Source organism: Xiphophorus hellerii, chromosome 20 (genome assembly GCF_003331165.1).
Source record: "Xiphophorus hellerii strain 12219 chromosome 20, Xiphophorus_hellerii-4.1, whole genome shotgun sequence".
Taxonomy (NCBI): Eukaryota; Metazoa; Chordata; class Actinopteri; order Cyprinodontiformes; family Poeciliidae; genus Xiphophorus; species Xiphophorus hellerii.
The window spans coordinates 914,692-940,989 of NC_045691.1; the positions used below are offsets into that span (position 1 = coordinate 914,692).

At 37.5% G+C, this 26,298-nt stretch overlaps 1 protein-coding gene across 8 annotated transcripts in view; it reads right to left on the bottom strand.

Moving 5' to 3' along the window:
* slmapa (sarcolemma associated protein a) overlaps positions 1–26,298 on the bottom strand; it is a 79,832-nt gene that overhangs the window by 40,906 nt on the left and 12,628 nt on the right. For 7 of the 8 annotated variants that reach the window (XM_032548671.1, XM_032548669.1, XM_032548665.1 and 4 more), the window contains exons 2-8: positions 20,175–20,322; positions 17,866–17,938; positions 8,178–8,214; positions 2,224–2,286; positions 1,539–1,634; positions 1,170–1,241; positions 56–196 (exon numbers count right to left, since the gene is read on the bottom strand). In XM_032548671.1, coding sequence (XP_032404562.1) covers positions 56–196; positions 1,170–1,241; positions 1,539–1,634; positions 2,224–2,286; positions 8,178–8,214; positions 17,866–17,938; positions 20,175–20,322 — 630 coding nt within the window. Of the gene's footprint in view, positions 1–55; positions 197–1,169; positions 1,242–1,538; positions 1,635–2,223; positions 2,287–8,177; positions 8,215–15,189; positions 15,464–17,865; positions 17,939–20,174; positions 20,323–26,298 lie in introns of those variants that run through there. The other variant, XM_032548673.1, reaches the window with a different exon arrangement.

Genomic DNA, 26,298 nt, shown 5'->3' on the forward strand with positions numbered 1-26,298 from the left:
TTGATGAAGAAATACAACAAAAATGCGTCTAACAAACGGCATCCTGGTGACCCACCTCGACCTCAGAGAGCTTCCTGACCACCTCGATCTTCTCCTGCAGGACTCTCCTCAGGGACTCCTTGGCTGTGGTCTCGTAGTTGTGTTTGTCCTCCTGAAGAGCCAGGAGCTCCTTACGGATCCCTTCCTCTGTCTGCGACTGCCAAAGTTTTAAAAAGTTCAGAAAAATCAAGAAATCAGTTTAATGAAGAGCTTTCCTGATTTGTTAGAGTGGAGAGAAGTTAATTAGAAAGCTTTAACCTCTATTTCAGACATTTTTATTACCTAAAATATTATTATATAGGAGTTACTGAGTGAAAGAGTAATAGACAATAATTATAATACAGATTAATTAATACCTATTACAAATCAGTTCAGTTTATTTATGGATCTCCACTAGTCTCTACTGTAGTAGAAACTATTCTTAATGAGGTTTACACAACAAACAGTACAATAAAATCAAGCTCTTACAAATATTACAAGTTAAATTATTTTGTTTCCAATTTATTTATTTTAAATGAATAAAACTAGATATTTTATTCATACTGTAAATAGTGGGAGAAACTGAGGAATAATTGTCAAACTGTAATGTGGTAGAAACATGCAAGTTTATTCTTCTACTAAATCTTTTTCAATCATGAAAGAAATGTAACATCTGAAGATGTGATTTATTATTAATGAGTAAAAAATATAACTTTGTCCAGTTCTATTATTTGGCTGTGGCAGGTGATTTAATTCTTATTCAACCCCTTACACAGAGCACGCAGTAAATGTCATGACTGACTATCAACACTTTGAGGCTGAACAATAAATTTTTAAATATTTCCCATTTTCTCCTTTCCTCTCTTTTGAACTGACCTTTAGCTTTTGGAGTAACATAATCTGTCAAATGGCTAAATGTTGTACTAGTATGAAAACTTCAAATTTACAACATTTGGAATATAGTAGTCAACAATTATTACAATCCAAACACTTGTAGTTTTGTCACAGCATAAAAAACATCTTGGATTCCTTAACATAATCAGTGAATCTGTCTAAATATAAAAAAGCCATGAACTGATTATAATAAAATGAACTGATCTAAATAAAACAGTAAAAACTTGGATGTATTTCTTCATTTTGACTGCTCTTACCTTAGAGTAGGCCTGTAACTGACTGCCCATCACTTCCAGCCTGGACAGCAGCCGGTCCTCATCTATCAGAGCCTGATGGAGGCAGAGTTCACAGTAAGTGCTTTAAAATGAGAGGAGGAGATGAACTTTTCAACTTCCTCTGTGTCTTAAAATTACTGTGAAGCGTGTCTGACAAACTAAACCTGATGTTATCTGTGTGCTTTCATTCAACGTTATCCAACCATAAAATAAAACAAAAAACAGTTTTTACATGATAAAAACATGATAGATAAGATTGCTCATTCTACTGTAAACTCTTAACCCACATGCTTTCATTGCAAATAAATAAACTAAAGAGATGCAGTGGAAGCTTCAGGGCGTGGCTCCGACCTGCCAGCTGCTCTCTGAAGCCTCCTGAGTGGTGGACAGGAGCCGCTGCAGAGTGGCCAGCTTCTGCTCCAACATCTGCTCTCTGTGTAAGGCCTCCTGCAGAAACAGACATTTTCCAAGTCATCTGCTCCTCCAAACGACGATTGATGCCATTTTAAATGAGCTACGATGCAAAGTATTACTCCAGAAAACATCGATACATCTTTTGAGTTTCTTTTTCAGATCGTCTTCAAGATCCGGAAGTGTGATTTTAATTTGTTGAAAGGCAGTTACAATGATAGAAAAGTTGCACATTCTTTTAAAATTATGCCATATATACATAAACATGTGCTGTTTATTTTTATTGTATTGTTTCCATTTTCGCAGCTGTAATATTTCATTGTCTGCTACGACCACACTATTATTACAACTTTTAGCTACAGTTAAAAGTTGAAATAAGAATGTTATTAAACATTTCAAAAATAAAGTCACAATGTTCCTAAACGGCAAGATAATAGCACAGAAAGCATTCAACAGGTGATAAAAGTAAAGGAAATAAATACAAGAAAAAGTATCAGAAACAATAAAAGAGGCATCATGTCATTTGATACTTTAAAGCCAAATTAAACAGTTATAAAAACCCTAATTTAAATGGAGAACATTGGGTGTACTGCCACAGAACACCCAGTAGGTGTCAGTGTTTTACCTGTAAATACTGGGAGAGCTGGAACAGTTCCTGAGAGTACATACTGGGAGTGTTGGCTGCCACCTAGATAAATCACAGAGACAGAACAGGAAAGCTCAATACTTCATCTGTTTGACGGGCCAGAAGGAAAACCGGGTAATTATATCACATAGTGTTCTAGAACATACAAGCACAACGTAAAGATGCAAGTAAACACACAGAAACAGACACTTTTTAACCAAATGATTTCATTTTTACACTGGAACCAGTTCAGAGTTGGTTCAACATCAGAACCGGAATGAGGAACAAGACTGCAAATGAAAAAATGTTTTCAGTGGTACCTATAAATGCCATCCCATTGTATTAAAAACAACTAATTATGTTTATATACGGGCTGTTTGGCAGCGCTGCTCAGTAACGGCTGAGAGGGAGACAAACTGGAAAAACAATGGAGTGATTTTACTGTTGTAGACAAAAAAAATGAAGCAAATCATTTTATGTGCAGTTATTCACCACTTAAGCAATAAAAAACTCCTTTGAACAAACATGATATATGATCCGATGTTCAACCTGTGCCATCTGTCCACCCTGCTTTATAAATGATTTACTCTGAACAGCACGAGCGTTTCTAAAATAATATTTAACTAAATGTGAAGAAGTTCTACAGTCTTCAAGAGTTTTGGGTCAATTTACCCCAGAAAAACCAAACTTGTTATTTTCTGGGTCGGTTTCCTCTGAAAAGTCAGACAAGACATTGATCGGATCCACCTAAATTGCTCTTTGAAATATTTACTTAAAACATGTACATGATACCTAGCTTCCCATTTATTAGTAGGTCTGTCGCGATAAACGGTAAATCAATTAATCGTACGATAAATTAAAACTATCGACATCATTTTAATTATCGGCTTTATCGTTTATTCCGGCCTTTTTTCTCTTTCTGTTGATGACAGCGAATGAAAAAAGGCTCAACTCCGGTTCTCTCCACTGACCCTCCCTTCCTCATTTCCTTAGTGTAAAGCCCAGCGCACACCACACGATCTTAAAGCTGTCGGCCGATTGTCGGCCCATTTTCAAAACCTGACAGACCCACACATTACCTGACAGAAATCCTAGGTATAACGGTTCCATCGGGTTCGGTCCTGCCGTGTGGTGTCCAACAATGGGCACAAAATAATGGCTACAAGTTCAGTGAACTAATTTTAAAACCAGGCATTAATCAATGCTTTACTACAATCTACCTGCAATGCATGTGGCTAGTGTCAGCGTAAAGTCCTGACTGAATGAAAATCATTAGAACCTATTTATGTCACGTTAACGAAGAACAGCTGAAAAGTTACCGGGTTTATCAACTGCGGTAGCAATTTCGCTCCAACTCCTCCCCTTGTCATTTCTATATTCTTTGCATGTTGAATAAACATTAATGTTGTTTCCCCGCTGGACTTCGGGTTGCGCCGTGTCAGCTGTTTGGGATTCCCCTCCGTAATTTACCCTCAGAAAGCAGGAGGAGAATCCGCGCTTTCTGATTGGCTACCTGTCACATTCAACAGGCTGCGTTAAAGCTTCCAGTGGGGAAAACCCCTGATTTAGATCCGAGGGGCAACGATGATCTACCGTAACACACCACACAATCTTAGAAAGACCAACTTTCTAAGATTGTCATAAGGGGAAAAATAGGAGCAAAAAACCTTGTAGTGTGAATTATTGCATCAGGTAGTCGATGTGCCCATCTTCTCTATTTAAATCTAATTATTACTGAAGGGCAACATAATATACAGACTTCATAATCTGCACTCTTTTGATTGAATGCAGTATTTATTTCCACTTTGGCTTTATGTTGTTTAGGTTTTTTTTTTCAAGTGAGTTTTTTGTTAATGGAGACAGAATCCATTTTATTTTTGGTTGTTATGTTCATCAGTTCCAGCGTTAAGTGTTCTTTTGAAAATAAAGTGTATCTATCTTTGGCAGGAAATCACATGCATTATTACATCATTTCCATTAAATCAGTGTAAAAAGATCTTCAAACAATATTATCGTTTATCGCAATAATTTTTGAGACAATTAATCGCTCAGCAAAATTTGCTATCGTGACAGGCCTATTTATTACAAAATAACTTTTCACAATATCAAAAAAGCAACATAACTAAAGAACACTAAAGAAAAAATTGCATTTTCATCATCCAAATGAAAAATCATTCAGATAGGAGGTTTCACACTCTGCTCATAAAACTGATTCTTTAAAGGCACACATACATCAGAAAATTACATACAGAAAAACTGGAGGGGAGATGTTTTTTTTTTTTTTTAAATTAAGGGTAATACTCAGCTTCTACTAGATGATCACAAACAAACTTCTGTCACCTGCTACTATGTAATCAGCAGAACTATAACCAACTGCCCCTATTTACAACATTTATTTTTCTCCAGCTAACAAAGCCCAGGGTCTCAGGCACAAAGATGAAATCTTAATATGAATGCAGCTCTATTGAAAAAGTTGTTTTTGGACCCATTAGGATTTTATTAACTTAATTTAGCTGAGAAACAATAATGGATTTCTAGGCCTGTCATCTGCTGGTTAAGTCTCCCAGAATTTATTGATAAAGGATAATATTGTTGTCTTGAGACCAGTTTTGAGTTTTATCATGTTAATGAAATAATAATGCAAGAACACATTCTCAAAGCTCAAAAACTTTAAATTCTATTGAACATTTAACACTGCCACTGGGAGCCATTTTAAATATCCAAAATAAATGAACTAAATGGACTGAACTTATATAGCGCTTTTTCAGTCATTTTGAGAACTCAAAGCACTTTACACTAGAGTCACATTCACCCAGTCGCACTCACAAACACATTTATACACCGATACACAGATCGGTAGGCAATTTGGGGTTAAGTGCCTTGCCCAGAGGCACATTGATATGTGGCAGGAGGAAGCTGGAATCGAACCTACAACCTTCCGACCGCAAGACGACTACGTTACCGTAGAGCCACAGTCGCCCAAACAAATGAATGAATTTATGAAGCCTCTGCAAACAAAACTGTCCTTAAAAAAAGCTACTTGAGACCAAAGCACCAGAGTGAAAACTTTTATCATCTAGTTTTTTGGTTAAAAAAATTTTTTAATAAATAAATAAAAGAGAGAGAGAGCGAGCGCCTGCGACTGACTGTTTCTCTTTTGAGCCCTGGAAGCAACGATCCAGCCTCAGGACAGTTAATTATATCAGAGAAGAGGTTCAAATCTAATCACAGCTCCTCTCAAACGCACTCACACATCAGCCTGCATTCCTCGGCCACGCTCCACTGAGGCCCAGCTGTTGAACACGGAGCAGCAGGAGCTAACGCCGCACGTTGTTCTAACACACAATGAACCGTTATCTGTCCACACAACGTCATGCATCTAACGTGACGCAACAGAAAACAGGAACTCCTTCGTACAGAACACTGAACACTGTCGAAGCATAGCGGTGTAAACAGAAAGCCACACACGTTTTACACGGCGGTGACCTGCTGCTTTATTACACTAATGTAGTTTGAAGCGACGGCCAGCTGCCAGACTGCTGATTCCACTATAAATCAGGAGAAATGGCTCGTTTCACTGAGCGATGCAAGATTTTATGGTCCGCCATATTCAGATTATGGAGTCACTGGGAAGGCAGGACCCAAACCCAAACCCCTAACGTATTAAATCTGTTTTATTATTCTCTAATTTCCACTTTTTCTGTTATTTTAATCCTATTTATTATGGCTATATAATAAATTGATATCAATATATATTGCGATAGACATATAAATAGATAATACGTCTGATGGAATATTCCATAGCTAGAATATTCACTGAACCGCAAAGCATTCTGGGAGATGTAGGAAGGGGAAAGATTTCAGCTGGAAAACCTCTCACTGCCAGCTAGGAAAGGTTGGTGGAATCAACTAACTCACTCACTCTTTGGTTACCTAGCAACTCATTCACTCTTTGGTTACCTAGCAACAACCTGCTGAGTAACTGGCGCAGCAGCAGTTTAATGTTTCACCACTGTGCCTCATAACTGCTTAAAATTTAAAAAACAACAGCGTGGAGTGAAAACTGTGGCTAAAACAGGAAAGGTCACACCCCCAGTGTGGCTGTAATTCAGATATTTAAAACAAAACACTAATAAATAATTATCGATATTGACTGATAAATGCTTATATTGTGATACTTTTTCAGCTATATCGTTCTGCCCTTATGTATGTATGCATATACAGTATATGTACGTATATATATAAAAGTAATTATGGTGTGAATGAATAAATGCGTAAATATTTATATATAGCTGCATATAATGGCTCCTTGCTGTTAGTAACTTCTCGACTAAACTCGACTTGTCTCTAAAAGTTTGGATCGTTTTCCATTTCAATGAGTTTCCAACCTCAATGTGAGTGGGGTCATCACAAAAAGAAACGTTGAGTGATTTTTATGAATTTTCTTTTCTGCTGCCTTGTGTTTGGACCATAGTGTTGATTTCCTAATGAAAATCCATAAAAATGGAGTAGAATCTGGTGTGAAATTGGCTTAAATTTGTCTAGGAAACCACCTTGTGTTGTAAATTGGTGCCTTATGTAACTGCTGTAGGATGTTAACTGTTTCTGTTCAGCCACTGAAGACAAAACAAACCTATGAAAGGCTGTATTATCCTGCTGACAGGAAACTAGCCGAACAGTTTGTAGTCTGTCTGTGCCTGAAAAACTTGTTTTATTAGCAGAAACTAAAGAATGCAGTGGATTGACCATGGCGCCCGTTTAGCTGCTTCATTTATATTTAATGGAGACTCATGACAAAACTAAAGTGGAGGGCAATTGCAGAAGTGTCATTTCAGAGCAGAAGTACAGAGAATAAAAGCTTCATGGTCGAATTAAAAACATTTAGTCCCAACTTTGAGTCATTCAGCATTCTCTCCGGAAAATGAGCATCAGATATGCTTTTTGGTTTAAAACCAAATATAACTTGTTAAATATTTACAAGCAGCAGCTGACTCTTCATTCTGCTCTTAATTTTTTCTAAAACCAAGTTGGTGTTTAATTCAGCAAATACAATTTGTCCTACTTTATAAATTATTTTTGCATCTACATTAATAACTCAATGCCAGATGTTTCATTTTAGTAAAAATATTAAAATTGTTAATTTTTTTCCCAAGGCTTTCCCTTTACTCTTAGATCAAATTTAAATAAAAGAAAAAGATATTTTGGAGATTATTTTTGATATAATCTACATGAGGGAACTAAATGTCGTTTACCTGGATATAGTATGGCTATGTCCCAATATTTTATCTGAAATTAGATCTTTTATTTTTTTTAGTTATTGCTTTTTGTCAAAGGTGCAAAATATCTAAAATTAATAAAATTAACTTATTATGTTTGCACAGTGATGCAACTACTTTATATAGTAGTAGATATACTACTTTATATCTGAAGTCTGCACAAATACAACTCCTGGTCTTCAGAAACTCTTCCGTCTTGGACTTTATTTTTATTTAAAATAGTTACTGAGTTCGTCTGTTTCCCCCTCCAGCCTTTAAATGTGAATGTGTTGCTGTTTATGGACCACGACTCACTGGCGAAAGAGATAATGTAAATGATAAATCTAAAGGAAAATATTAAACTTCTGTTTTTACTACAAACTGGCCGCTGATGCAGGAGGGAATTTTATTTCCTGTAGATGCATCAATCCCAGTTCAAACCAAATATTTATTTGATTACAATATAGATTGAATTAGTATCGGTAAACAGACAGAAAATTCAACCATATAGTGAGAAACATGTGAAGATGAGGACCTGCATTCCTCTATCAAGTGACTAATCCACAGTATATCAGAGCAAGCACCATTGATGAATAAGTTTAATGCTAAACACATTTAGCTGCTTTGTTCTGGTCCCTTTCTTCACATTTAAATATAAAACAACACATGGGACAGGACAACAGCGATTTCTGTTCTTACCTTGTCTATAGGTAGTGGTAATGGAGTCTGGATGACACTGAAAAGGAAGAGAAAAAGGTTTAAAACCATGGAAACAGCAGGAAGTAAAGACACATGGAGTAACCACAGCGACAGGGGAACAAAATCTGAAGGTCCTTTTTTTAACTAAAGTACAGCAGTAGTAAAGCTACTGCTGTGGTTAAATCACAGCTCCTTCTCTAATGTAGGGATCATGTCCGATTTGCTTTGGAGTAATGGATTGGTTTGAGTCTGGATAAATGTTTGAACAGAGCAAACAGAGGAGCTACTGACTGAACGGGCCTCAGGCTGACGGGCCGCTCCACGCTCTGGTTGTGTCTCTATGCAGAATCACTAAAACACAATCATTGAGCTGAAGGCTCCCCTTAAAACGCCCTGGAGCTCAGAGATGAATGAGACGCTTCATTCACACAGAAAAGCCTCGGGTCGGGTCGGGAGTTTCAACACACATCCGCACAAGATCAATGATGACTGACGTTAGTCTGACAAAGTTTAGTGAAGGTAAAGTCCAGCATTGATTTACAACATTTACAAGAACGGGAACGAAACAGAAAAATCTAAAGAAATGATTTCTGGAGATTCACCACACACTAATCTGCATTCAAATCAGAAATTCAGGATGATGATGATGGTGGAAATCAACCTTACTGTTTATGGAGAAACACAATTAAACTCTTAACACAAAAATTATATATTTTCTGACGGATTTAATGAGCTGGAAGCAGTCAGAATAAACTGATTTTTAGTTCAATTCTCTCGCCCAGCAGCCATGTTGGATTTTGTCGTCATGGTTGAACAGAAATGTGTTTTTGTCCCTTTGAATGTTGCTCTGGTTCTGTGATGGATCAATCACCCAATGACTAGGCCTGTCATAATAAGTCAATCACATGATCAATTAAAAAGAGCTCAATCATTTCCATTTGTATAATTTGTTTGTCTCTTTTCTCTCTTTCTACCAAAAACTGGTTGCTAAAACTCTTCAGTCTGGTGTTTCGGTCACTACTAGCCGTTATTTTTGAAGGACAATTTAGTTTACAGAGACTTCATAGTTCATTTTATCTGTTGTTTTACTTATATTGATATTTAAATTGTCTTCCAGTTCCAGTGTTAAATGTTCATTGGAATTTAAAGTTTATTGATCTTTGAGAAATATGTTCTTGAATTATTATGCCATTAACATTATATTACTTGAAAATGGTCTCAACACACAATATTATCGTTTATCACAATAACTTCTGGGACAATTTATCGTCCAGCAATATTTGTTATCATGACAGGCCTATAAATGACCATCAAAGAGGGAATGGAGGGACGCTCAGTTTCTGTTACGTTTAAAGAGGTGAGTATTAGAAAGAATAAGAGTCTGAGTTCAGGAATGAAGGTTGAACTTTGGACAAAATACAACAACTCTGGTAATGTGTAACTAACATAAAGCAGTGTGAACAGCAACAACTGCTGTTCCAGGAACCAAATACCTTATTAACTTCATTCAACATGTGTAGAAAAGGAGAATGACTTAAACCAGCGGTCCACAACCTTTTTAGTCGTGCGGACCGGTCAGCCTTCGCAATTTTGCTGCGGACCGGGTGGGGGGTGGGGGTATCGAGTCCGATGCTGTTGTGTAAGGGGGGGGGGGGGGGCGCGCAGTACTCCGATGTTGTTTTGTTACTCATTCTGCTGCAAGTTGGCTCAATTTTGACGCGCAAGACGTAACCGGTAAAATCCGGTTTAGGATTTTCAAAACAAAAGATCCCGAAGTAGTTCATTATTTCTTGTGCGGCCCGGTACCAATTGGTCCCGGTGGTTGGGGACCTCTGACTTAAACTAAAGCAAGCTGAGTTTTCTCTCAAAGCCTCTGAGTGATAATGATAAAAATGCAAACATCCACCTACATATCCAGAATGAATTCATCTGAAATTTTTTTTTTAAAAAAGTTAAACTGCGAACTTATAGTTTGCTTTTTAAGCTACATTGCTTAATTTCCTAGACTAACCAGCTGCTGAAGACCTCTGCCCAGTTTAAGTTGCATTCTGCAGAAGCAACGTCATGAAGATAAGATAAGATTTATTGTCATGTCATCAACAGATTACAACCAGATTGAGATTTGCTTGACTCGAGTTAAGATGCAGGTTATGTGTATATACATAATATACAAAGATAAAGAAATAAATAGTACAAAATGAGAAATAAATAGACATCAGAAGATGGTTGCAGCGCCTGGAGGTGTCGCAACAGAATTGACATTTTTAACAAAGTGGTGTCAAGAGCAGAAGTTCTTATGCCTTTGAATTTAGTGCCATGATTGCCATCGGGTAAAAACTGTTTTTTAGGCGATTTGTCCTGGTTTTTATTGCTCTGTATCTCTTGCCTGATGGCAGCAGCTGGAAGAGACCATGGCCAGGGTGTGAAGAGTCATTTAAAATGTCCAAAACTTTCTTGTGGAGCCTGGAAGTGTAAATCTGTTCCATAGTGGGGAGGGGGCAGCCTATGGTTCTCTCTGCTGCCCTAACAACCCTCTGGAGCCCCTTCTTGTCCGCGGATGTGCTACTGCCGTACCAGACACACAGACTGTACGTGAGCACGCTCTCTATGGAGCAGTGATAGAAGGCCTGCAGCAGGTCTGAGGGGAGATGGTTCTTCTTGAGTATTCTCAGAAAGTACAGTCTCTGCTGTGCCTTCTTCAACAGCTCCTTGGTGTTGGTGCTCCAGGTTAGCTTGTCCTCCAACTCCATGCCCAGAAACCTGAACACTGAGTCTGCAGAAGACGCATCCTAACGTAAACCTGCTGTTATAAGTAGAAGATGGAAATCTGAGCGGAAAGTAGGCAGAAACGATCAATTAGGCCAAAGACATCAGTTAAAATTAAAAACATTTTAAAATGTTAGTGTTCTACTAATGATCATTTAGATTTTTTTATTTTATTTAACCACATAGGCCTTTTTTGCAATGATGGAAATGCATTAAAAGATAAATGTACAATTAGGCCTGTCACGATAGCAAATTTTGCTGAGCGATTAATTGTCTCAAAAATTATTGCGATAAACGATAATATTGTTTGAAGATCTTTTTACACTGATTTAATGGAAATGATGTAATAATGCATGTGATTTCCTGCCAAAGATAGATACACTTTATTTTCAAAAGAATATTTATCACTGGAGCTGATAAACAAAATAAACAAAACAACCAAAAACAAAAATAAAATGGATTCTCAGTCTCCATTAACAAAAAACTCACTTGGAAAAAAAACCTAAACAACATAAAGCCAAAGTGGAAATAAATACTGCATTCAATCAAAAGAATGCAGATTATGAAGTCTGTATATTATGTTGCCCTTCAGTAATAATTAGATTTAAATAGAGAAGATGGGCACATCAACTACCTGATGCAATAATTCACACTACAAGGTTTTTTGCTCCTATTTTTCCCCTTAAAACAATCTTAGAAAGTTGGTCTTTCTAAGATTGTGTGGTGTGTTATGGTAGATCATCGTTGCTGCTCCGATCTAAATCAGGGGTTTCCCCGACTGGGATCTTAACGCAATCTGTTGAATGTGACAGGCAGCCAATCAGAAAGCGCGGATTCTCCTCCTGTTTTCTGAGGGGAAATTACGGAGGGGAATCCCAAACAGCTGAAACGGCGCAACCCGAAGTCCAGCGGACTTTGGAGATGATATGTGGAAACAACATTAATGTTTATTCAACATGCAAAGAATATAGAAATGACAAGAGGAGGAGTTGGAGCGAAATTGCTACCGCAGTTGAAAAACCCGGTAACTTTTCAGCTGTTCTTCGTTAACGTGACGTAAATAGTTTATAATGATTTTCATTCAGTCAGGACTTTACGCTGACACTAGCCACATGCATTGCAGGTAGATTGTAGTAAAGCATTGATTAATGCCTGGTTTTAAAATTAGTTCACTGGACTTGTAGCCATTATTTTGTGCCCATTGTTGGACACCACACGGCAGGAACGAACCCGATCGAACCGTTATACCTAGGATTTCTGTCAGGTAATGTGTGGGTCTGTCAGGTTTTGAAAATGGGCCGACAATCGGCTGGCAGCTCTAAGATCGTGTGGTGTGCGCTGGGCTTTACACTAAGGAAATGAGGAAGGGAGGAGTCAGTGGAGAGCACCGGAGTTGAGCCTTTTTTCATTCAGTCTCATTAGCTGAAAGAGAAAAAGGTCGGAAGAGACGATAATGCCGATAATTAAAATGACGTCGATAGCTTTAATTTATCGTACGATTAATCGATTTATCGTTTATTGCGACAGGCCTATGTACAATTCAAATAGTTTCTTAAATAAGAAAAACATTTTATTGCCCAAAATGCAATATAAAAATTCCTTTAGTGAACGCTTAGTCATTTGAAGCAAAGGATGCATCTGCAGCTAAAAAATACTTCTAACATCAACATGTGAAACACTCAGCCCTTTCTGCTTGAGTTAATACAGTATAGAGATTTTCTGGTGATGATTCATTTAATTAATTCATAATTGGATAGCAAAAGGTGATTAATAGGAGATATTTTGTTTTCTTGCAGAACTTGAACCTGGTGAAGTCAAATCTGCCACTTGAGGAGTTCTGGTTAAAAGATATTAACAGACAAGGAACAGCTTTTATCTTAAATACAAAATATTGTACAGTCTTGGCTTAATTACTCTTCTGAAATTGTTGTTCTTTCAGTAAAGTGACTTTTTTTAGAGCCTGTATGTCGACTTAATGGCTAATCGATTACTTAAGTAGTGGACGATTATTTCAATAATCGCTTTAACCTTTAGTTATATAGTAACAGTGATGTCATATTCCAGATGCTTCTGGAGGATAAATAAAGCTTCACTGCAGGCGAATCATAACGTTATCAAACGTCGACTGCAGAGATCGGACCGGCGATGATCCCAAACAACACATTTACTAAGAAAGCCAGGAATCCAACACACAGCAGGCCGTCCAGTGCAGCTCAGCAGAACCTCAGGGCAGCCTACACAAACACAAAGCCTGCAGCCGGCCCACAGGAATCAGGCATCCGCATCGGATCGAGCTCAAGTGTTTTGCATGCAGTCCAGCAGACACCCATGATGGAAAACACTGCTGGGTGTTTCCATCTGGGTGCTCGCATATTTCTAAAATGATTTTAAGAAGAAGGTTTAATGATCATATTTCAAAGTAAAGCTGCATTTCCAGAGGCTATTAAAGAAGGAACAGACTGATGGTACAGCATGTATTTCACTTTTTTCCACACATATAAATAGTAGTACTCAGTGTTTCTGTTGCCAATGAACAAATTATTGAGAAAGTGGAGGAACTAGTGATGCTGCTAGTTTTATGCCAGATATAATGGGAGAAATGCTCTCCTGAAAGTTCCACTTCTGTCTCATTATTCCAGATATTATTTCCAGGAGGATGACCGAGATCATTTAGCCTACTTCATGTTGTCAGACTGGCTCTATTTAAGTGGCCTGTCTGTTTAACTGTGCCAAAAATGTTAAAAACAAGTCAATTACAGTTCATTTGTGGTTTCACAAAGGTCCAGGTTGATCTGTTCAGTTTTTAAATTATCCTGATATTTTATATACTCTAGTTACCTTTGTTAAAATCAACATTTTTAATGAAAAAACATTACTCTGAGCTTTAGATCACATTACAATCTTACTCCCTCGACAAAAACATACATGTTTGAGAAATCCTTTAATCTCCATTGCAACCATTCGGCTAATGTAGTGACATTTTATAGCATAATCAAGTAACTATGTGTCAGGAAAACATAATCCTGTCCCTGTAAGTGTGACAGAAAAGTAAAAACAAAAAGCTCATGTTTTATCATGCATAATGAGGAGATATGTAAAGGTGACCCATGAGAGCCACATGAAACGGCGTAACAAGCTTCAGTCTATTAGTGCAACCCAAAGAAACTGGCCAAACTGTGACCTCAGGGTAAAAAGAAAACAAAAAACCTAATGATTATTTCAATAGTAGATTAATTGGGTAAGAAATATTGGCACATTCTGCAGATTATTTCATTTAGCCACTTAGGGCTTATTTAATACAATATTAGGAATACATAAAAAGACAAATAAACAATTCAGTTCCTTTTGTCGGTAATAAAAATATATTTTTTGTAAAGTGCAACAACATAATATTCCTGTAGTGAACACTTGATCATTTGTAGCAAAGGATGCATCTGCAGCTAAAAAATACGTCTAACAACGTGAAAATTCAAGTCCTTTCTGCTGGACTTGTCAGGTTCAATCGGGTGATTATCTATTTCATTAATAATTGAATAGTAAATAAAGCTATTTTAGCTTTTAGGTGAAGCTAAAATAGTCACTTGAAACTTGAGGAGTTCTGGGAGAAGCAGATTTACCGACAAAGAAGATGTTTGATCTTAAACGCAAAATGTCTAGATATTTCTGTACATCTGCTGCTCTGAGAGCACATGGCCTTTTTGGAGTCTGTATACTCCAGTTAACAATCAATTACTGAATTAGCTGACTTATTTCAATGGTCGATTCGTCACAATTAAATTTATAATTAATAATCAGCATCCGATACTAAAAACCAAACATAAAAGACCTGAGGATAAACTTTTTTTTCTCCAAACAGGAAGAACTCGTGGATCCACCACATAGAAGAACCCTGGCAGTGAATTAACTGCAGCTTAATTTCTGTCTGAATAACAGTGGTCTCTGATTGAAGAAGCTCCTTGAAAACGCTTCCCGTCTGCTGAAGGCCTCAAACAAACCTGCTGAATAAGCCAGTCTTTAAAAAACACACATTTGCAGCAGAAACTACAGGATCCTGTTAATCACATTCAGTTCCAGTGCGCCAGCGTTAATAAAACCCAAACCAAGCAAACAAGCAGCATTCTGCTAACAGCCTTCTTACATGTGGAGTGATTAATCACATAAAGCACTAACCTGTTAGGCTCTGAAATAATCCGAGGTTACCTGTCAACTTTTGCTCTAGTTAGTGTGTGTGTGTCAGCTGTTTTACCTTTCACAGGGCGAAGTTCACCCTCTAGCCTTACAGCAGTCGGGAAATAAACTCGTTTCGCTTCATTCTCCAACACAAACTCGTCCTGAGCAGATAATTCGTCTCTACTTTTCAACAGCCGAGCCGCAAAGACGCTCAATGACACAACCTGTCTTTCTATTTATAGTCTGCTCCTCCTGCTGATGACCAAGGTCTTCCTCCTTTAACTCAAACTAGTTGCACAAACTCCTCCCCGTCTGGGCAGCACCAACTCTGGCAAAGATCTTTCAGTTTTCCTTACAATTCTTCGCTGCGTGAGCTCTGCTCGCCTCACAGAGAGCAAGTCACCTGAAAACGAAACATCCGCGTTGGTCACATGACCGCAGGTATGTGGGAGTGTTTAGAGGAAATATGGACGGTGATAACAGACTGAGAGAGAATCAGGAGGGCTACTGTCAGAACAAAACAATGGCTGGACAGAGAAGGCTGGAGGTTCTTTATTCCAGAGGGAAAAACTTAGCTGAGGCCTTATTTTGTTAAAAACTGGTGAACATCTTAAAACCAAGCAGGATATTCTTTTGGTAATAAATGGACAAGCTAAATAGCTTCATATGGAATCACAAAGGGAAATTTCTGTTTGATTAGTTTCTCATCAGCTACCAAATTCACAGCAAATGTTTTGTATTAGACATAAAACCATAATAAAGATGCATGTGGTCTCACAATGTTTCAGTCTGATGTGGCAACAACTTCAGCCTGTTTTGTATCATCTTACTGATCTGAAGGCATTGAGGTTGTTGCTGACGATGATGTAGAGCTTTTTCATCGTTTGACTGTACTGGCTGCTGCAGATTGCTTTTTATGCCATATGACCCGTTTTGTCTAAATATGAATGTTGGGAACCACAATGAAACCATCCACAGTCAGGAGTCTAAGTTTAGTCTCACAGTAAAGTCTACTTTAGCAACAAATGATAAAGTCATGAACGTTTTAAATATATTACAGCAGATAACTGAAGCAGTTAATTACTTTTCTGGATAAGGACTTAAATTATTTAATTTACTCTACTGGACTCTATATTGTCATGAAAGTGTCTATGACTCAATATTAGAGCCACACTAAGAAAATTCAGGCATTTGAAATTACAAGAAGTTGTAACAATGAGAATGGAGTAAAAAAAAATATATTTCCTTTAAATACATTTTTTAAATTTCCTTTAAATAAAGGAAATTAAAAAAATTACTCCATTCTCATATTGCTACAACGTCTTGTGATTTCAAATGCCTGAATTTTCTTAGTTTCATAGACACTTTCATTACATGAAAGTAATGAAAGTTATTGATTAATAATTCAATTCAGTAATTGATAAGACTGCTAGAATAAAGTCAAAACAATCTGAGATAAAGTCCCAATAATAGGAGAATACATTTGAAACAATACGGGAACAAAGTCTTAATTTTATGGGGAAAAGGTTGTAATAATACAGGAATACGTCATAATAACACCAGAATAAAATCATAATAAAGAGAATAAAGTCAAAGCAAGGAGAGTAAAGTTGTAAAACAAAAAAAGCCGTATTATGAAAATAAAGTCAAACAATAAAAATTGTGATATTATGAGAATAAAGTCAAAACAGTTGTAAAATAAAGCTGAAACAATACAAGGATAAAGTCGTAATTAGGGATGAAACATAATCAACTTACGATTGTGGATTAATGGTTTAATAAATTAACATTTGTTCCATTATAATCATCCTCTCAGACACTGGTTTGGTGTTGTAGTTAGTAGTTAATGTTTTGTAGTTGAGGTTTATTTGTAATCTTTGCCTCTCCTGTAACGGGTCACAGTTACAGCAACAATGTGTTGCACTTTAAATAATCTAAAATGTTGAAATGAAGAATCAGTGGAGATATTCATCATGCTAATGAAAGCTCTCGCTCTGTAGTGGATTTTAGAGAAAGCCAGGCATCTCATTATATGGATGGATGTAAAAGTCACAGGTGTGTTGATGTGAGCAAGCACATCCAAAGGTAACATTTTTAGAAACTAAAAGAGGCCTTTAAATCTGCAGCAAAACCATAAAGCTATTGTTAAAATCCACCAATGCAATCTCTAACATTGCTTGCAGACACAATGCTGTTGCACAAATACTCAGACACTGAAGACAGCAGGTCATCATCCGTGATCTGTGTTTTTAACGGTGGGCCAACCTGACCAGATATGACAGCGATATAAACGTGTTTTCATTCAGTTCATACTGACGCTGCAGCAGCAGATGGCACTGTACACCAGCGCTCTTTAACCTTGCATCACCTGTGCACACACGGCATCAACTGAAGCCAGACGCAGACAGACAGACAGACAGGTGGAGCTGCGAGTACAGTAGGAAGCATCATGCTGGGTCGGCTGCTGCTCAGGAACAGCCCGCTTACTGTACAACAACACAAACATGCTAAAAACTCATGAGCCACATTTCATACTGTTTTATACTATTACTGCCCTGCTCAAAATTGTATTTAATTTTCTTTATGGTTTGCTGATCACATCACTGTGCTGGCAGAGGATAGAACAACCTCTACTTCAGAATATAAAGCAATACAATCTTTTTTATGCTGCCGCTTCACTCAATCTACATCCTACAGTTATTGTTATATATTTTTTAACATTAAATCCTTTAGGAGGGTAACGGTAACTTACTCGCTTCGTCTGCGGGCCTCCATCCCATCAGGTAGAAACAGTTTGATTGTTGACACGATGCAGCCATGGGTGACTGGGGACAGGAAAATACAGACAGGCGCTTTACTAACGAACATAACGGAGTCACTGGCAGACATGGCGACTGTTTTACTTTATTCTGCAACAACAGCGCAGCAACTTTAGAGAACATCCCTGCTCCAATACACCTGAACTAAATGACTGGCTAACTTCTCAGCTAAACTTGCTAAACTCAATGCAGTAGGGCTGGACAATAAATCATCAATATATATCACAAAAGACACTTGATCAATATCAATATATAACACATCTGATAGAATATTCAATTTCTCTGAACTTCGATCCAGAACCGCACAGCATTCTGGGGGATGTAGGAAAAACTTTGGCTGACTAACATTTTACAGCCAACTAAGATTAGTGGCATCAAATCACTCGCTCATTTCTTGGTTACCTAGCAACAACGCGTTGTGTAACTTGTGCTGCAGCAGTTTAAGGTTTCATCACTGTGCCTCATGTTTGGTTAGAAATAAAAAATTTAAAAAAAAAACAACAACATGTAGTGAAAACTGGATAAAACAGGAAAGGTCATGCCACCAGTTTGGCAGTACTTTGTGTATTTAAAACAAAAAACTAATCAATAATTATCAATATTGATTGATATAATATGTTGTGATACATTTTTCAGCCATATTTTTCAGTCCTACAATGGCAGTAATTCTGCCTTTTTGATTCAGGTGTGAATTGCTTCAGTTAGGCTAAGTTCGCACATGCAATGTAATCCATGTCCAAATTTTCATATCGGTCTGAACGACCCAAAAAATCTAATTCGCGGCACTTCCATATGTTGAACAAAACTGCATTCGTATCTGATATCCTGAAAGGTCATGTTGCATTTTATCTGACTTTTGCGTCACTGATGCAATTGCTATTTGTGGCGTTGTCTTTTTATTAGCTTCCTTTGTCTTTATATGATCTTGTGACGATTCAAGATCAACGCTGTTGAATCCCACTGCTGAATAACTCTGAAATCGATCCATTAATGGCTCCATCCAGCCATTATTACTTCTGTAAATAGTGCACTGCTGTGTAATGTCTACGTATATTTTTAGCCATGCAGTTCACTAAAAAAGAAACAATAGTTGTGATCATTTGGAGTGTTTCCCAACCCTGGTCCTCAAGGCCCACTGTCCTCCATGTTTTAGAGGTTTCCCTGCTTTAATGCGCCTCATTCAACTGATTGCAGCTCAACAAATGCCTGTTAATCAGTCATCAATGGAAATCAGCTGGACTGAAGCAAGGAAACACCTAAACCATGCTCCACCCTCTCCACCACATAGTGGACAGACAGCGGAGCACCTTCTCACATAGGCTGCTCCAGCTCCGCTGTCGTAGGGACAGATACAGGAAATCCTTCCTGCCACAGGCCATCTCACTGTACAATAAAAGCTAAATCATTGTTCTGCACTAATCAGTCCGATTTTGCACAACTGCACTGTGGCACACTGCTGTACATATATTTACATATACATATCTGCATTTTTTTAATCTTTGCAAGGACTGCTCTTAAGTTGCTTTTTATATTAACAGCATTTTATATTTTTACAATTTATAGCATTTTATATTTTATTTTTATTTTATCTACAACTACTACTCAGTGGTAGTTGCTATTGTGTCTTGTCTCTATGCTGTAACTGCGAAGTAATTTCCCTGCTGGGATGAATAAAGTACTTCTATTCTATTCTATTCTATTCTAATGTTAAAAAATATATAAATCCTTGTTTTAAATAGAAAAAATTTATTCTTTATTCTAACATATTAAATGCCACAAAGCAGATCTGTTAACAATCAAAGTCTTGCACCATCTGAGCTTCGTCTTGTGCTGGATATAAAAAAATCTAAATAATAATAATAATAATGATATACAAGGATTGGAAATTTGATTTAATAAATATTTCCATGTTTTTATTTTATCTGAGTCCAAAATGTAAGTGTATTTCTGGATTGAGGACTGCAGGTTGGATTAGTAATACAGTATGTAGAGCTGAAAATCTGACCTTAATATGTGCGCTTTGTTGTGAGCCTTGTCAGAGTCTTGCTGTGTTGCATGGTTAAATTAGCCCTAAGCCACCATTAAGTATAGTTCAGGGTTTATATTTGGATTCAATGTTTGCAAAAAACAATAAAAAGAGGAAAATGTAACAGTAGGTTTTCAGGAGCCAGCTGGTTTTTCCTAACTGGACCAGTGTTGTCTTTCAGTCCATCAGTGGGCATCATAGCATGTTTGCACAAACCTTTGCGTGTGTTCTCGGTGACATCGACCCCAAACTGAATGATGTCGCCGGACAGAACCTCGCAGGGCGGACTCTCCTCGGACCCTCGGCTCAGTCTCTGGCTGTTGATGAACGTCCCGTTGCTGCTTTTAGTGTCCTGAAGGTAGAACTGAAACACACAAACACAGCAGGTTAAGAACCGTCTCAGGGAAGCAGCAAAACGTGATGCAGGGGTTGAAATCCCGATAATCATGACCAAACTTCCTGGTGGTTAAGGACTGTTAGGACAGCAGAGCTAAAGGGGAACCAGGCAAATGTTTACATTATATATGTACATATATAATTTCAACTGCAAACAATTTTTGAGCACAATAAAGACTTAACTGTCATTATTGCAGAAGGAACCACAGGTTTCTAAACTACGGTATCTTTCCGTAGATGAAGAAAAGTAAAAAAGGAGAGTAATGACTTGAGCCTTATCATCTAAGGTTGGTTACTAAAGATAACATTGATGCTCAATTCAAATAAATTTTGCTGGACGATAAATTGTCCTAGAAAGTATTGTGATGAAAGGTAATACTGTTGTTTTGAGGCTATTTTAAGTAATATAATGATAATGGTATAATAATGCAAGAACACATTCTCAAAGATCAATAAACTTTAAATTGTAATGAGCATTTAACACTGGAACTAGAAGACATTTTAAATATCCAAATTATAAATAAACAAAATCAATTATGGAGTCTCAATACAATAAATAATGCAAATGGAAATTATTGAGCTCATTTAATTTATTATGTGTGTCACAGATCAGATTTTTGGAGGTGAAAAGATCAGAATTGGGCCGTTTAGACTGCAGTCAGAAGTTGGATTTGGGTCACATTTGTGTTGTGAACGTAGTCTGAACTTCACATCAAATGAGACAACTAAGACAGTAAAAGTCCATCAAACTGGCTAAGTAAACGAGTAAAAAACTAATTTATTTAGTCCACTGAATTTTCTCTGTTGTTTTATTTCCAAAATTTCTTATTAACATTTTTTAAACATAAAAATTCGATGCGGTAACTGGTGGACCCTACCACCTGATCCAGCTGGTTTTCTGAGGGAAACCCTGTAATATGTTTAATAATTTTGGTTTCCAGTTTGCTATAGCTCAACCTGCCAGTGCTGACAATAAATACAGATTTAGCTGGAACTGACAGACTTCACCTACTCATCAACACTGGATTTAATTATGGTTCACTGTTACATGGAAGCTTTTCCGGGATTTCACCGTCCAGGAGGGCGCGATGATACTGAGGAGGCAGCGACAGCAAATGCCTTGAAGCCTCTTTTACACTCAGAGGTAAATCATGACAGGAGCAACACACACCGAAGAGCCGCTCCAACTCAGATGATTCAGAAAACAGGCAGAGATGTCAACAAAAATAAAACAAAGAGACAAGCACGCATCAGAACGTAAGAGGAAATAAAACCAACACAACATTTAAAACATACATTACGACACACACACACTCACACACACACTGAGTAAGCAATCAGATCTGGATGCCTGAGGAGTGAATCTGTCTGACGTTCCACGAGTTTCATTCATTAGCTCTCAGCTCTTCGTTCTGACTGAAAATAAAGTGAACCGTCCTTCAGATGAGAGAACCAGACAAAACACAGAACAGAGCAGAGGACAAACGACGAAGAAGAAGCCAAAACAACAGACGGCGAAGGGAAGAACGATGCAGAGACAGACGTTTACCCGACTGCAGAGAGCTACGGAAAGCAACCTGCTCGCATCTTGTGATGCTATACCCCACACGGCTACCTCCTGTCCCCATGGTAACATGGAGACAGGAAGGGAGGGACCTAACTATAGAGCATTTCACCCAGCAACAACACACACACACACACACACACACACACACACACACTGCACCTCATGCCTCACATACAGCTCTCTCACACACTTCTACAGTCATTTCTTTCACACAGACACAGAAAACATGACATCATCCATCTTGGATCAGATGGCCAGCGGTTAGGTCCCGGTCCAGTAGGTGCTGTTTGTCATCGTTACTAATTGACATTTTAATTCCCAGCATGAAGCATGGTTACAAAGAGAGCAAGAAACTGGAATAGTTAACACAACATGTTTGGTTGCTTTTTGGTGTCAGCTTGCTTCTTCTTAAACGAGCAAAAGACTCATTAAATTGATCCTAAAAACATTTAGAAAACAACACAACCGCTTCAGTGAGTAATCGCTGATGTTGGAGGAGGACTGGCCTCCACTTGGACTGTCAAGGAACAACTTCAAACTATTTTCCTCACTGATTTCTGTCTGTTAACAGCTGCAAGTTGTTTTAGTAACTTAATATGACTGCGGGTGCATTCACACCATGTTTAGTCCATTTTAATTCAAGTTTGTTTTCCAAGAAAGTCCGGTTCGTTTGGGAAGGTGTGAATGTGTAATCAAACTGTGATGCATCGGTCTTGGTTCGGTTGAAGTGAACTCTGGTACCGCTCCAAAAGCAGGAGGCGGACTACAGCGCAGGGCATTCTGGGAAATGCAATCAAAACAAACGTGTGAGCTTATTGCTAGCAGGAGAAATGGCTTGTGTTTTTTTTTACAAAAGAGAAATCTGACACCACAGTTCACTTCAACCGAACTGAGATGAAGGTTTGAAGGCGGACCGAGTTTGAGTTTCTAGTCCACATCAGAGTTCGATTATTACAACTCCCCAAACAAACCAAACTTCCTAGGCAAACCGACTAGTTTGATTAAAGCGGACTCGACGAGTCCAACGAGTCATTTAAGGGTGTGAATGCACCATTAAATGAACATTGTAGTAATTATTCTGTAAATGCAGAAAGGATATTAAATAAAATAAACACCACCAGCTGGACCTCAAACAAACTAACACCAGGTTAGTGAAAGAAAAAGTAAATAAAAGAAAAAGGGCATGTGGCTCATGAAAAGTAAAAAAAAAAAAGTTTACCCCCTATCCAACACCAACATGTGAGCACATGATTGCATTCCTTCTCAAAATGCAGTTTCTCCACCAACATTCCTGCTGCTCTCCTCGTTCTTGAAGCTCTCAGAGCAGCAAAAGCATCAGCAAGCAGCCAAAAGGAACAACATCCACTTAACCAGTCTGGAGGTCAACACATGACAACAGGTTTCTTTGGCAAGAGCACAGAGGCACGTTAGGAGAAAGTATTCATCATATGATGGATAATTTCCTAGGAATCACTCACCAGAGGTACAATGAGACCTTGCACATCTAAAAATAATCCCACCTCAAGAGGAGCGCATGTGACATCTCAGATATACTTTTATCTCCAATGCAAAACAGAGATCGTGTTTACATTTCTGTGGCATAACATTGGCTCCAATGACAGATTTGGTATTAGAGCTTCCTTTTCTGAAAGTAACTCCAGCCCACAAGATTACATTTCCTAGTAGGCAATCTAGAAAAATGTTCTTTACCCAAAAAAAAATCTAATTCCTATTTCATAGCCTTTAGCAAAGTGCAAAATTAGTTATGACTACCTGTGTGCTAATATGCTTCTTTGTTTTATAGGATGATTTATTCTATGTACAGCATTGTAGATGATGCATCAATCGATCTTTCTAGGTAGGATTATCATTTTTAGAGTCTTATGCAGTCACATTCAATTTTGACAAATTTAAAATTTTTCCAGAGTTCCAACTGAACAAATGAAACAAGATTTCTTTTTAATTGAAATTCAATACTATAAATTCAAGAAAAGAAAAATATTTGCCACCAAATAATCCAGCAATGTTCTGGTTGCAGCACCTCGTCTCACTCGAAGCAATGCCAAAATAAGCAGCTTTTGTACAAAAAGTTGTCAAATACATTTCAAAAAATGCTTAAAGAGCTCTCTGTTGCGGTTTATGGTAATAGTTTATAACAATTAGCTGAATGAAATTCTCAAGTTTTGCAGTATGGCTGGGTGATGACTTAACATTTTAATTGCAGTCGGGTGTGTTTTTTATTACAATACAATTATCTGCAGACAGTCAGCCTCAAAAGCACAAATACTACTGTAAAAATGTCACTTTCCTGTTATTAAATGAGCTTTTCCTGCTGAAGCAAGAATTTGTAAAAATTCATAAAACTCCTCATTCAGAGTCTTGCTGATTTCTGATTACTTTGATAGGCGAAATGTTCCCTGATTTCAAAACTCTCTCTGAACTGGTGCTTGTTGTTCCAGTGTGGATTTATCCTTTACATCAACATCAAAACTCTTTGGTTAAGTGTGCAATTCAGGCTCATGCAGACCAGGAGGAAGTTGCGAGTCTGCAAGACAGAAAGTGAATTATTAACAATTTAAGTGTAATCGTTTAGTTTCACCGTTTATGCGTAGTTACTGCCGCTGTAAAAAAAAAAAAAAAAGTATTTACTTGCTTAATATTAAGCTTGTTGAATATTAATTAAGCAAAATAAAAAATAAATGCAAGTGAACATGTCATAATTATCATTTTAAAAATGACAGAGTGGATTAGGATCAGATTATTCATCCATCCATTCATCTTTTATCCGTCAGTAAAACTGACATATAAAAGAAAGCTTAGCACAACATCTGGTTAAAATACATTTTAATAAGTGTTCATTCTGAATTGCTGTTTTATCTATTTACATCTCAGTAATCCTCCAACAAAGTAATGAAACTATGAATCTGGAATTGAAAAAGCAAAGCTGCAAAGTGGAAGATCAAACAACCAACAGAGCCATAAACTTTCTGTTAATAATTACTGACAACACAACTAAATAGGCCCTGAATGAGGATTAGCTACGGGATGAGGGATAAGATCGTCTCTTTATGTTACTGAATCACTTTGTCACACTTTGGTCTGACAAATCTGTTCATTTCACACTGTGGCTAGGCAGAGAAAAGGTCAAACCCAGAAGAGAAAAGACAACAGAAAGCAGAGACTGATCACATTTCACACACATGAAAAGGTCCACAAGTCCTGGTCAAACTACCAATTACTCTCTAGCTACGATTTCTCAATATTTGCACGGGATCAGATACGAATACTAAAAGGTGAGTTGACAAAACAGACATTTCTAACCTTAAATTATAAAATAAACATTCACCCTGAAGTGAACCAAGACTTTAGCTAGTGACAGGACGTTGTAGGTAGATAAACATTGGCTCTGTTGAGCTGAGCAGTGATGTAAAGGATAAATATCTACAGAAAAAGTGACACTGATCAATGAGTGTCAATGCTTAATAAGCAGAAAGCAAGATCAGCATTTTGATGCATTTTCCCTCTTAATGACAACAGATGACTGTCTGAGACAAGTTCAAGGAGGATTTGTTTGAAAATGAATCCATCAGAGTTCAGAAAGTTCTGCTTACTGAAGGATTGGATAAATTCAGAAACATTTCATTCAAGTAAACAGGGTTAAAAAAAATATTTAAAAAGACCTTTTGAGATCATGGTGCAATGCTTTCTTTTTAATTAATCCAACACTTTCTAAAGGTTGACTCTGAGATAAAACTAGGAGAGCACTTGGAGTTTACCGTGGGAGTTAAAGATGGAGAGAAAGCACCAGTCTCAGTTTGAAGCAGAGCCAGAAAAGAGGAGCATGGACTTCTGCCACGTCTCCAAAAGAGCCTGTTGGAAGCTGCTGGCAAACAGAACCGGCGTTTATCAGTGAACATATTCCTGCACCAGGGTGTAGCCGAGTGTGAACGCAAGCCCAGCCCCATTATCTGGTTCCATAACAACTCTGGAATAAATTCATTTTACTCTCAAATGTCCATTTCTCAGCTTAAAACAAGGAATCTGTTGGAAATGCAAACCACAAACCACATGAATTATTAACATGTCGTCACATTGTACTGCCCAATGATCCCACACTGTTAAGGATTGACTTGGATCTGTTTTAAGAATCACAATATGCTTCAAATTTTCTTTTGTACTGTACTTTTTTTCTGTCTGTTAATGGAAACAAATGGAAATGGCTGATCTTCAAATGTTAATTATTACACTAATACACTTTTATCAGTGTCAAATATTTCATTCAGTTATCAAAGCAAATACCAAAAATACCCAAACTAGCAGGACAAATATCAAGGCTTAAATCAGCATCCTAAAGAGACATTTTTTCCACTAAATAAA